This window comes from Mustela putorius, unplaced genomic scaffold (assembly GCF_011764305.1).
Source record: "Mustela putorius furo isolate JIRA1106 unplaced genomic scaffold, ASM1176430v1.1 tig00003853_pilon_pilon_pilon, whole genome shotgun sequence".
NCBI lineage: Eukaryota > Metazoa > Chordata > Mammalia > Carnivora > Mustelidae > Mustela > Mustela putorius.
The window spans coordinates 64542220-64556297 of NW_025422005.1; the positions used below are offsets into that span (position 1 = coordinate 64542220).

At 34.3% G+C, this 14078-nt stretch overlaps 1 protein-coding gene across 6 annotated transcripts in view; it reads right to left on the bottom strand.

Moving 5' to 3' along the window:
• Nucleotides 1-400: 400 nt before the first annotated feature.
• Nucleotides 401-14078, bottom strand: part of USP33 (ubiquitin specific peptidase 33) — a 54117-nt gene continuing 40439 nt past the window's right edge. For all 6 annotated transcript variants that reach the window (XM_045064744.1, XM_045064741.1, XM_045064743.1 and 3 more), the window contains 9 exons: nucleotides 13501-13546; nucleotides 12878-13058; nucleotides 12093-12219; nucleotides 11058-11227; nucleotides 9642-9723; nucleotides 8777-8885; nucleotides 3289-3391; nucleotides 1936-2004; nucleotides 401-1581 (listed from right to left, as the gene is read on the bottom strand). In XM_045064744.1, the coding sequence (XP_044920679.1) occupies nucleotides 1424-1581; nucleotides 1936-2004; nucleotides 3289-3391; nucleotides 8777-8885; nucleotides 9642-9723; nucleotides 11058-11227; nucleotides 12093-12219; nucleotides 12878-13058; nucleotides 13501-13546 (1045 nt within the window). In that variant the 3' untranslated portion in view covers nucleotides 401-1423. The remainder of the gene's footprint in view (nucleotides 1582-1935; nucleotides 2005-3288; nucleotides 3392-8776; nucleotides 8886-9641; nucleotides 9724-11057; nucleotides 11228-12092; nucleotides 12220-12877; nucleotides 13059-13500; nucleotides 13547-14078) is intronic.

Here is a 14078-nt window from a genome sequence, read left to right on the forward strand (position 1 = left end):
AATAAAGATTAAATATAAGTAAAGCACTTTAGTAAGTTGACTAAGACTCATAAATAGCCAATAAATGGCAAGCAGTATTAAAAACAAACCTTTTTTTGATTATCTCCTAATGCCAAAATTATAATAAACGCTGGTGATCAGAGACAGATCAATAATATTGTTGAATCCATGAAGAGGATCGCACTGTAATTATGAGGCAGAAGAAAACTTAAAACTGGATAAAAACTGAAATACATCTTAATGACTGTATTAAGCTCATCTTTCATTAAACATCAGAACTTTAAATACTATGCCAAATTACTTATTTTGCATACCTGATTAAAAAATAACAGCAAAATATTATAATACTAACAAATTTTATACTTCTAATATCCATCAAATAAACTCAACATCCAAGTTATACATTTTAAAATCATTTTTATTGAACTAATTTTAACAACACTGTTTCAGCTGGTGGCAGGTGCCCCACACCAAAACAAACCCATCATGAATGCTATTCACATCCTCAAAGTAATCCAGTTTGTTTTGTACTTGGAATATAGTTAAACTTTTGACATCACATAATCAAGCAAATAGCGGTGCATACTATATTATTCAAAAAGACTTTATGCATTTCATTAAAAAAATCATTTTGCAAGTAGCTTCAGCTTTATCAACAATCTCATCAACACATTCCATACTTCATGCTCTCAAAATAAAAAGTGCCCTAAAACTAACTCTAAGTTTTTTACTGATATTAATGAATACTATCCAGGGTTGTAGGAATTAGAGTTTAACATTTTACAGTATAAGAGGCAATAAGTTACGGACATCTGCTGACACAAATTCCACTCAAACTAATTACATCCTTGATACATTCAAAAAGACATATTGTAAATATTAATATGCTAGTTTATATGCTGCAGTGCAAAAGAAGTGACACCCTAACGATTCCTGAGCTTTAGGAAATTAACATTTTTCTGACTACAACTCTCAATTTAAAATAGGCTCTTTATTATATGAAGCCATGTCAAAACTATACAATTAAATTAGGGTTTTGGAGAACTGAAGATTGGTCAGAGTTATGGTGTTTTAAGGTAATGAAAAAATTTCCAAAGCAAAAGTATTTACAAAACTACAAAGGATAGTATGGATTTGCATGTAGTATAAAGATCAAAGATAACCTACTGATTACCAAATGATCACAAATATCCCTTTCCTTTCAAAAATATTACACTGAAAGACTTTATGATAAGTTATCTAGCATTAAATATACCAACCTGTAGTATATCACATATTTTAACACATTCTTCCATAATGCCCAGTAAGAAGGAATAAAATATTAAAAATCAAGAAAATAAACATGCTTTTAGGAATGTTTTTGCAAGTGTATGTGAGAGGAAATGAAAATGATTTCTCATTAAAACTCCCTATACCCTCAAAATTACAAAGACCGAGTTTCTACTTCAATTTTTTCTTCTGCTTGTAGTACATCAGGGTCAATGTGAACAACTGGAGGTCGCAGGATAACTTCAGGCCCTCCACCATATATAGACTGTAGAAAATTCCATGTTTCTTCAGAAATCTGACCAGAATCTGCTCCTAGAATTAAGTGCAAATAAAATAATATTTACAAACCTACATATTCATATTGCAAAACCTTCAAAATGTAACCCCCAGCACGAATCCTCCAGGGATAACTGAGAATTTCTGGAACACCAGACTACTAGCCCATATTATTATAAGCTACAACATTATGGTTTGTCTTAGTACTTTCTCCTAGCACCTATCAAAAGCCTTAAATCTTTCCTCGGAAAACAAATACTGGCAGCTTTCCCACTATCTACCCTACTTCATGTATGAACTGTATCACTGAGCTGGGTAAAAAGTAGCACAGATGGCTAGTAATGTTTTATTCTTAACAGTGACAAATGGCTTAAGTATTATCCAACTTACCTTGCCTGAGCATCACATTGCCACATTTAGTGATTGCAATTTTAGTGTTATCAATGGGACCTGGAGGATCTAAGTCAAAAGGAAAAATGAAAGATCAAAATGTGTACTTTTCAAAGAAATGTACCAAAGAATTATGTATTTCTGTGCCAGAAATAATTGAGGGACATAATTACATTATCAAATTGATTATTTTGTAGTCATATTATTATAGTTAATTTTTTAAAAAATATTTTATTTATTTATTTGACAGAGAAAGAGATCACAAGTAGGCAGAGAGGCAGGCAGAGAGAGAGGGAGGAAGCAGGCTCCCTGCTGAGCAGAGAGCCCGATGTGGGGCTCGATCCCAGGACCCTGGGATCATGACCTGAGCCGAAGGCAGAAGCTTTACCCACTGAGCCACCCAGGCAGCCTATTATAGTTAATTTTTAATTATCTTCTGAACCTCTTCCTTTCTGGGTCTCAATTCCCCTTCAAAATAGAACCAAGAAAGAAATGGAGATAGGTTTTTTCACCACCATCTAAAATCTCACTTTTCAACTATCCATTTGAGGACCACAGGTTAAAATGCATGCACTTTCAATGTTATAAAAGAACAATTCTTTTGTAATTTAAAAAGAAATTGTGTAATTCTTGAGTTATTTCAGATGATCATTACTTAAACTAAAAATAATAAAAGCACTATAAAATGACGTATTAAAATATATCCTTTTTTAATTTAAGAAAAATTTAAAAACCCTGTTTTCCCCTTGAATACAAAAGTACAGTGCATGTTCATTACCAAAAAGTATAAAACAAAACAAAACAAAAAGGCACAAGGAAAAAAAAAATATTGTGATCCTATTACAGAAAGATAAGCAGTTTTAATATCTTTGTGGTCTTTTTGCCTTTGCAAATGTTTACCAATTTTTTTAAAAATATAAAAGGCTCAAACTATGTATATAGTATTGCAACCTTTTTCATTTATCAAGAACATCTTTTTAATTATTACACACTGTCACAAAAGTTATTTTTAAAGTTGACATAGTATGTCACATATGACTATGTCATAGTATGCCATAGTATGTTTACGGTTAAAGCATTATGTAACCAATCTTATTGTTGGGTGGTTTTTTTTTAACTTTTCAATATTAAGACTGCAGACTAATTTTGTTCAGTTCCTTTATTCCTTCTATGAATATGCTGTAAGTCATGAAATAGTTTAGAACAACCAACCAGAATATAAGCAAGAATGTTAGATCCCTGAAGGCAGGGATCTTTTTCTCTCTCATTCACTGGTGTAATCCCAAGTGCATAGAGATATTCAAAAACAAAAAAAAATCAGCAAAGAATTTCATTTTTCAGTTAACTACTTACCTCCATCTTTACCCTTCACAAAACTTTCCCATTCTCTAAACCACTGCATACTGATGCAATAAAAAGTAGCTGGAGAGTCCTCCTCTTGGAATGCTCTGTTGAGCTATAGGGAGAAAAAAAAAATCAGTGACCTAGCATCTAGAACTTGATTTATAGCAGAACAATACAACCATTATACTTAAGCATCTGATAAGGCCAATTCCTCATAAGAATGTGATGTACCCTGATGCTAAGTTATCTTAGTACCACAGTAACACCTACTAATAAACAAGTGTGTCTAGGTTATGTCTCAAAATTTACAAGTACACACAAAAGAAGACTAAGACACTGGCTAGATCGAAATGGTCAAGGCAAGTCTTCAAAACAATAAATACCCCACGTATTTATTAAAAATCAAATGCATAAATCTCATTTAAATATATTATATCCACTGTCTACCCTTTCCTTCTGTTCCTTAAGATATTGGTGGACATGTTGTTGTTACAAACACAATGCTGCAATGAATAATCTTGTACATGTCACTGCACAAACAATACACATACATGTATAAGACAAGTTCTCAAAAGTGTGGAACTAAAGTCCCTGAAGATGTTTACTTCCTCCTCTAAGGCCAAAGGAAATGGATATGTGACTCAACTAGGCAAAACTCTACCAACAATGGAAATCTTCAGCAGTGATCTAATGGCGAGATATACTCCCAATGTCGATTTTGTTAGCTACATACCCAGGGCGAGCTTGGTTCCTGAGATTCTGAAGAACTGGCTATTCAATTTTTGTGGTTTATTTTATTTTATTTATTTGTCAGATCAACTTTTCCTTTCAATAAATTTCTTTTTTGCTTAAGTTAGCCAATGTGGCTTCTACTGCTTTCAGTTAAAGAGTCCAACTGACAGAATAATTGATATAGAAAGGTGGAAGCAAAAGAGCCTAAAGAAAATGAAGAGTATCTGAAATTTATCCAACTGTACTTGTATGAAAAGACAATGAGACATCTAAAATACTTCATTATGAGTAACTAAATGCCTATGGTACATACTATCTGAAGAAGAAGACAGCCAAATCCAAATAATGTTGCTCCTATAATCAAATCGAATAAAACCTTGCCATTGTCCCCAAATATCTTTTTTTACATATTACATATGCAAAGACCCTTTTCCAAGTGAGGTCATATTCACAGTTAAGGTCAATTCACAGAGATTAGGACATGGAGATATCTTTTTTGGAGACCACCATTCAACCCACTGCAACCATCATTCAGTATTTCCATACTGAGAGGTTATAAGTTAAGAGAAAACTAGAGAAATCTAAACCAGGCAAGATTACAAAGACCTCAGATTCTTCTGAAATGATGGTCTAGGTTACTTTACCAGGTAAACACAACCACAACCAAATGAAGTGCTGGTTAAGAAAATGGAGTATGGAATGGGTAAGTGATCAACTGTAGATATACATTTCTTCTTTACTGCATATGTGTGTGTGTATCTGTGAAAATTTATCAAATTTGTAAAAAATTACCATTTACTTTTCTTTTCTTTCATTCCTCTACTATTTTTTAAGATTTTTTTTTTTAAGGATTTCAATTATTTGAGAGATAGCATGACTGAGCATGAGCGGGGGAGGGGGCAAGGAAGAAACGGGCTCCCCGCTAAGCAGGAAGCCCAAGGAGGTGGGGCTCAATCCCAGGACCCTGAGATCATGACCTGAGCCACAGGCAGATGCTTAAGTGACTGAGCCACCCAGGTGCCCCAACATTCTTTAGATTACAGTATAAAAGTGACTGAATTGACTGAACTAAAGATGAATGACTAACATCCAAAAGTGGATACAGTGACTCATAGAACTTCAAGTCTCCCAAGTTCAGGAAAAGGTAGATGGAGCATATATTAGTACATTGGCAAGCTGCACACTATTAAATAGAAACATGATACTGTTGCCACTGTTGCTGCTTACATGTATGAATGTGTATGAATACTGAGCTGACAAGAGGCAGCCTTTACTGTATGACCCGTAATGAATAATTTCCACTCATTCTTACATTCCCTTCTGTGAAGAGAAGCCTACGTTTTCCAGGATCCTATGCTGGTAGTATTCCAGGTTAGGCATTATCAATGGTACATGCAATATATGGAAGTCCCAAAAGAAAGAAATTTTTTCTCTCCTCTGGTGGCAGCTGTGGGTAGGACTGAGACATTCACAGAGGGCATAAATAGGATTTTGTTACCATTTCCAAGCATCTTCCCAAGAATCCTGCACTGATGTCACAGGCTAACATCTTTAAGAGCAGCGTCTTGCATCTTAGAGCACCCTCAGAACAACCCACCAGGATCCTGAGATTAGCAACTTAATCAGGTTTGTTAGATTTCTGAGCATTCTCCTGAGATTTGCCAGTGGCAAGCAACCGGGATAATTTCCAAAGGTTTTGTACAATTTTTAATTTTTTAACTTTGAAACAATCTCAAACTTCTAGGAAAACTCCAATGTAACACAAAGGAATTTTCTTTCCTCAGACCATTGACAGTAAGTTGCTAAACACGTTCCTTTTCTCCAAACACCTTGGTGCATATTTCAGACGTACAAGGACATTTTCCTACACAACTAATACAAATGACAAAATCTGTAAATTAACATTGATATGAACCAGCCATTTCTCTAAGGAAGGCTGGTACCTTTTAGTACAGAGAGATGTTAAGCAGCTAAAACCTCATGAAAGCAAGGTATGTTTAATCCTACTGAAATTATCATTGCTCCCAGGCCCTTTTAGTAACAAAGTTAGGAAATTAACATATGTACATCATTTGTTTCTATACATGCATACACACACACACACACACACACACACACGTACCCATGTATGTATGACCACGTGTACACAAAAGTACCTACAAGTCCAATCTAATACTAATAGCACAATCCATTTTAGTTTTCTCCCTTTCCACATCTGTAACTCTCTTATCTGACAATGAGAAATCCAGCTCTCATTGTACTCATTATTTGATGAATTCTACATATGGAACCAAACCCTCAATTCTACCACCCACCATCCCCCAATCCCCAGCCAACGTGGATATCCATTCTCATCTTGCCTGGCTTCAACACCCTCGACTAGGTGCACACCACATAAGCAGCTTTCCTTAACCCGTTTGGGCTCTGAAACCACCCCCTCACGACCCCATTCCTACGTCTAGCATGGCAGCCTATCCTACTCCCAGATTTCCTACGAGTCAGCAACGGTTTTCTTGACCTTCACTGCCAGTCCTTTCAGTAGTTGGTTAAGTCTCTCTTTGCCAATATTCTTATTATACCCCAAATACTTAGAATGGCTTCTGTGTCCCAAACTGTAATGGATATACTCATCAACCATTTATTTAAGTATTCATGGAATATACTATTTTAAATATTCAACTAATATTTACCTCCTTAGATTTAGGAAACAAATGAGGTCGAAGCACAATAAACAAATAGATACCTACACTATCTTCCTCTGTGTGTGAAAATTTCTTTACTTTAGGTAACAGCACACACACACAAAAAGCCTAAATTCAAAAAAAGAAGCAGGTCTATGTGTGTATGTGTGAACACTCAGCGGGCAGCCGTAACACGGAACATACTGTTCATCTGTCTATTTAACACTTCTTCCCCTCTTTACTGAAAGAATCTCAATTTTCTCTTTCAAAATTACCATCCTTCCATCAATACAGTCTTAGTAGGATTATCAATGCATATGCCTCTACGGTGCCCCAATTCTACTAGGATTCCCTACTGGGAATTTGGGTCATAAATATATAGTTGGAGCTATGCTACTAACAATAGCACTTTGAAGAGACCTATTCCTTGCTACCTAAATAACTGGAATTGTACTAGTCCTTGTCCATAAAACCTGGTTGTTGAACAGTGTACATAAAATAATAATAACCCAGGGATGCCTGGGTGGCTCAGTTGGTTAAGTGTCTGCCTTCAGCGCAGGTCATGCTCTTGGGGGTCCTGTGACTGAGTCCCACAGCAGGCTCCCTGCAGCCTGCTTCTCCTTCTCCAGCTCCCCTGTGCTTGTGTTCCCTCTCTTGCTATCTCTCTCTGCCAAATAAATGAGTAAAACCTTAAATAAACAAACAAACAAACAAACAAATAAATAAACCAACCTAGACTGGTAATTTGCTATAATTAACCAGTAATACTATGGCTGTTTCTCCTCTTTAATTACTTATTTTATTATCTATGAATTACTTCATTTTGCCTCTCTGAATTAATGTGTATCATTAGTGCATGCTTAAATATTTCTTTTTTCTCAACCACTGTGATGTTTTAAACTTCAGAGCCTAAGACCCTCAAATAGTTTTGAGCTCACAGAAAAACCTGAATTTGCATATGGATGGGTCATTTAGTCAACATATATACATTTAAATGATTCTCAGTAGAGCTGGCACACAAGGTTACATTTTAGCTTCAGATGGAGAACATAGTGATTCCATAATGTTATACATTATACTATGTTCACCACAAGTGTAGCTGCCATCTGTCTTGATGTATAGCTATTACAGTACCATTAACTATATTCCTACTGTGCCTTTTATTCCTGTGACTTATTCATTTCATAACCAGAGCCTGTATCTCCTACTCTCCCACAATTAAATTGTTTTTAATTTACTTGCATGCTGATCCTTTTCAAAAAGTAGATAATCTGATGTATTTTAAAACTGTCAAGGGGGCCTGGGTGGCTCAGTGGGTTAAGCCGCTGCCTTTGGCTCGGGTTATGATCTCAGGGTCCTGGGATCGAGTCCCACATCGGGCTCTCTGCTCAGCAGGGAGCCTGCTTCTTCCTCTCTCTCTCTCTCTCTGCCTGCCTCTCTGCCTACTTGTGATCTCTCTCTGTCAAATAAATAAATAAAATCTTAAAAAAAAAAAACTGTCAAAAGCTAATTCCTCTGTACTGGTAACTGTGAAAACTCCACAGATACAGTTTACATTTCCTTAAAAAGATCAAATAGATTATTTCTTAAAAAAAAAAAAAAAACGCACAAAAAAACAAACACCCCAAAACAAGAAAACAAACAAAAACCTAGTTGTTTAGCTCTTCCTACTAATTCTGTAGGAAGTTTCAGATTGTCGCTTGCAATCAAGGAATGCTTCATAATATACTCATTTTGAGAAGTATACTTTTAAGTATACATAGTCCCACAAAACAATACTATATTTCACAAAAACATGGAAGTAGAGAGAAGTCTAGGTAGATGCTTTCCGAGAAAAAAACTAAAGGAAACCTATAATTTACCATTTCAATAGATTACTGCAAATGCCAACCCGTAAAAACTTAACTCACTAGAATTTTAGTGGCCTGTCTCCCACTGTTAAAATCTCACTGTTAAAATCTATTACAACCATTTCATCTAATCATTTCATTAATATAATATAGTTAACATGGTAATAGTTCTACATCTAATTGTCAGTTCTTTATCCTATATCACATTTACAATTCAAAAAGCATCACTTTTACCCGAATAAAAATTTCCAATTCTGTTTTTCTTCTTTTTTCAATTTTCTCTGCCTCAATTTGGCAAGTGTGACAAATGTACAGATGGTTGACAGCTGGTCCTCCTCCATACCTAAAGCATGAAGAATTTAATAATTATGATAATGTTGAAGAAAGTGGATATTCCTGGAAATTTGTCTCCAACTTTGAGTCAATGGCTAAATCCCTAGTAAAGAATAAATCCCCACAGAAAAATTCTCAGTCATAATTAAACTAATATAAAATCATATAATTGTAACACCTTGATTTTATGTTTATCAGGGTCAATGACTCAATTTATGGATTAAATAGCTTTATATTTCAACTTTCCCTTATGGCTATTTCTGCTACCAAATATATTAGAGGCAACAACACAAAGTAAAACAAGTGTCTTTCAAAAACTGCAATATAATATAAATCTTAGTTCAATGCAGCCATAGTCTTAATCAAGTTGTAATCAGAAGGAGGCTTTCGCTGATCTTTCAGGTAAGAATTCACGGAAGAATGCCTTTCAGTATTTAACCAAGAAAACATAGTAAGGAAATTATATATGAAATGTTTTAAAATAAAATTTAAAACTTTAAAATTTCAGAGTTAAATATCACCATACGCTTTTACGGTACAAATAATTAGAACATAAAAATCAGAATTACATTATCTTGACTAGGGTCACATTAACTACAAAGTCTTCCTATTCAAACTTCAGAATAAATACTGATGGAAAACAGAAAATTTTCTACATAAGCAACATAAAGCACAAGGAACATATGTGAAATAATACAATTCCCTTTTAACAAGTTTCACCAACTGGTTTTCACAATACCATATTATCTGATGTAAAAAAACAAACCTGCTATACAGGTTATCCCAAATGTTCTGAGGCAGCATCAAAACCAGGTCTTCAATATAACCAGCTTTTCGTGGAGGAACACCTAAAAAAGTTCAAATGGGTGTGTCTCATTCTTAAATTCCTTTATACAACTTTTAAAGGTTAAACTCATTTTTAAACCGATTAATCACTGGCATTTTTAAATAATTATTCTTAAAAATTAAGTAAAAGCATTTTTGGTGATTATGTTCCTAAAAATGAACATATTTCTTGAAGTAGAGAAAAACCAGCTAACCAAGATCTTCAAGCAACTTACATAAATCTTTACTAAACCTTGATTGTATACTGTGAGAAATCAAAGAAAACTAAGAGACAATCTTTCCTTCATAGAGCTTGAGCTAGCAAAGGAAATGAGGCACTTATATACTTAAATATAATAAACGGCAGTCACAGATAAATACCATTAAAAGTTTATGGGAAAATTCAGAACTGGAAAAGCATTATGTTAGTAGTTCAAGTGGGGAAATAACAAGCGATAAATTCACATCCAGAAACCTTTCAAGGTTTAGGTTTCTATATCCACTACAAGATATTCCCACTACAAAAATAGTTAATTAACGAGAATATTGAGTCTTCAACCATGAAATTTAATCAAGGTGTCACATTAAGGTGTTACTTATCACGGGTACGAACACAAACATCGCTGATCACAAAGGCTTAAGTTATATACAGCAAATAAGTATATGAGGATTTTTTTAAAATTCCAAATACACTTTCATACTTCGGAAAAGTATTAATTTAGACAAAAGGGATAAGGATCATGGATATAGCAGGCAGGTAAATTGCCTCTCCGCCAAGAAAAATAATGTGTAACAGAAGTGCTCACTGTATCATAACTGGCTGTGTATATCTGTCTCTATTATGAAATTAGAGTGTAGAGAAGTAGTATCTTTGGTATTCTCAGGATCTAGCACAGGGTTTGGAACAGATACTCAGTAAGTATCCCTTCTATGAAGAGGCTATATAAATCAAAGAAAAATATAAATTGAAGAAAAAGCCAATTTCTGGAACTAGAAAATTAAACACATTTAAGTTAGACTGCAGATGAAGAAATGAGAAAATAAGTAGAAGAGGAAAACTCTTGCCTCTTCCTAATTTGTAAATTTTTTTTTTTTATTTATTTTTTAAGATTTTTATTTATTTATTTGACAGACAGAGATCACAAGTAGGCAGAGAGGCAGGCAGAGAGAGAGAGGAGGAAGCAGGCTCCCTGCTTGAGCAGAGAGCCCGATGCGGGGCTCGATCCCAGGACTGTGAGATCATGACCTGAGCTGAAGGCAGAGGCTTTAACCCACTGAGCCACCCAGGCGCCCCCCTAATTTGTAAATTATTTAACAGCAAACCTCTACCACTACTTTTCATTACAAAATTCCTTACCTCCATGAATACAGAGAAAATCATTATTTGAAATAGGACCAGGTTCAGCAAAAGTCTTAAATTTATTTAGCCACTGTCGAGAAATATAAAATTGAAGGAGACTTGGCTCCATTATGTTCAATAAATTTGCTATCCTTCTTCTCTCTTTTTGTGCCTCTTCACTGCTTTTCCTGTTAAGGACAATGATTCGTTAAACTTAATATGCATTTTACTCCATCAGACTAGTAAATGGATTTTTCCTCTTCCTTATTAGACTCAGCATACACAGTAATATTATGAATCTTACTAGGCTTGGGACTTACTCAAGAGAAATATATTTTGTATCACCAACCCCCCAACTACTTATGTACTCCTAAAGGGCAACACTGTATCATAATTACTGAGAATCCACCTTAACTACTGGCACACAGAACACATTCAAATGTTTGTTAATAAGATCCATCTAATAATGTTTTCTTTTTTCAGTAGCTAGTATTAAACCTTTTATAAGATACTGAAAAATTTATTTATTAGCTTTATTAGCTCCTTTATTAGCTATTTTAGGAGACAATTTGTACTTAATTCCTACCATCAGTGCCTAATTTATCAAAACAAATCTTTCTTTTTTTTAAGATTTTATTTATTTATTTGATAGCCACAGTGACAGAGGGAACAGAAGCAGGGGGAGTGGGAGAGGGAGAAGCAGGTTCCTTGGACAGCAGGGAGCCCGATGCGGGGGTCAATCCCAGGACCCTGGGATCATGACCTGAGCTAAAGGCAGACACTTAAGGACTGAGCCACCCATGCACCCCAAAACCAATCTTTCTAAAACAAAATCTATTCCTTTGCCCTTCAACTAAATGATTTTAAGATTTTCCTAAGAAAAGATCATTTTGCACATAACCTTTCAATCTACTCACAAAATGAAATGAGAATGAAAACAATTTCTATCTTTACTCAGCGATACATTTTGAAAGTCTTAGAAGTTATAACCCCAAAGTGAGATGTTCTTCCACATTTGTCAAAATAGCCTACCCATGAGAATTACTTCCTTACCTATAGAAAAGAACATAAGCTTCTGCATTTTGCACAGTAGATTCTGAAACTTCAGTGACACTTTGATCATCAAATTCATACCAGTGATGATTTAAATTGTTTCGGCAGTAGGCAATATAGTGTCCACCTGAATTTGAATTGAAAACATTTAAATAATTTCAGTAATACAAAATTAACATAAGAATTAAAGTACTTTTTAAAAAATTTTTTATTTATTTGAGAGAGAGAGAGCGTGCACAAGCAGGGGAAGGAGCAGAGTGAAAAAGACAAGCAGACTCCCCACTGAGTAGGGAGTCCAACATGGGAGCTCAATTCCAAGACCTTGAGATATGACCTGAGCTGAAGTCAGACGCCTAACCAACTGAGCCAGCCAGGCACCCTAAGAAAGAAAGTACTTTTTGAATCCTCAGTTCCTAGCAGAGACTGAGATATAGCAAAAACTATGCTCATATTTTTTCTAGTCTGTATCCTCCTACCACCACTTTTCATTTAAATGAAAATAAGGACAAAAATACAAACTTAAAAAACCAGTGTAAAAATGATCATGTTAAAGTCCTTATTAAATTTTATATAAAATGTAATTTTCAGTATTTCAAACTTCATAGCAAAATTATTTAATTTCCTAAAATTTTCTGCATGTTTTTAACAAACCAAAATAAAATAAATTTTGAAATATCTATTTTTACATTTTTCCTTTTATTTAATCAAGTCTTATTGAAGAGATCAATTCAGATGGTTACTTTTTTTTAAAAAATCTAGACATATGTCAAACCTAATATACTTACTACTTGCAGTTCCATGATGACAAATGACTGACAGAAGATCATAGGTAACAATCTGAACTGGACTATCCTTAGCAAGAAATGGCTGAAGATCCAGACCTTCCAGCGGAAATGAAACATGGGTACTGATTTTGGTGGAAAACATCAGTTCATGTCTGAATCTTTTAAGATGGATGCACAAAATCTAAAAGATAAAGATTATTTAAATTCTATTGTTTTGTATGCTAAGTAAAGGAGTCTATTAAATATAGACATTGAATTAAATGTCAAGGCTAAACATCACCCTGCAATTATGAATAACCTGATTCCAAAGACATTAAGATGTAGAAATGGTGAAACCTGGTACTTCCTAATAAGTCACAGCTATTTGATTTTCTAATTTTATATTGTATAACCTTTAAGATCCTACAATGTCTGATTAAACTATGTTCAAAACAGTTTTATAGATAAGGGCACTTATTTGCTATGTAACTCAGTATCTCAAAAGTGGAAAATCCTAATAGGGTATATAAACACAGCAAATGGTCAATAGAACCACTCCATTCTTCAACAACGCTACATGGTACTATGTTACTGTTTAATGTTCCTACAAGATAAAATAAGTTTAATTATAATAAAGCCCATACCTCAGGAAATTTTTGTACTTTACAAAACTTTACTCCATTCCTTAACCTGGGGAGGACAAAAAGAAAACAAATTTAAATTTAAATTTCCCATATGAATCTACAAAAGCTTTAGTATTTTTAATTTTTTTTTAAGTACGCTCCACACCCAGTGTGGAGCCCGACTCAGGACTTGAACTCACAACCGTGAGATCAAGAGTCAGACACCCAAATGCCTGAGCCATCCAGGCATCCCCAGTATTTTTAAATATACAGCAAAATCTTTTAGAAAACACAGGGACAAAAATGCTCATTATTGAACTATGCTACCAATTTAAAAACACATACTAATGAACATTGGAGTTCCTTATTTTTTAAAAAAATACTTAAACAAGATTTCAGTAATAAAAATTTAGGGACTTGTTAATTCTTTGATGACAATTTTTTAAAACAAATGTACTACTGTTATGGCCTGGCTATGTCTTTATAACACCAGATATCAAGTAAAACTGGGTAAAATAGAATCCCAATTTTACAGAATTGGTTGGTCAGGTCAATATATTTTAACTTTTTTTTTTTTTTTTTAGTTTTTTTTATTGTTG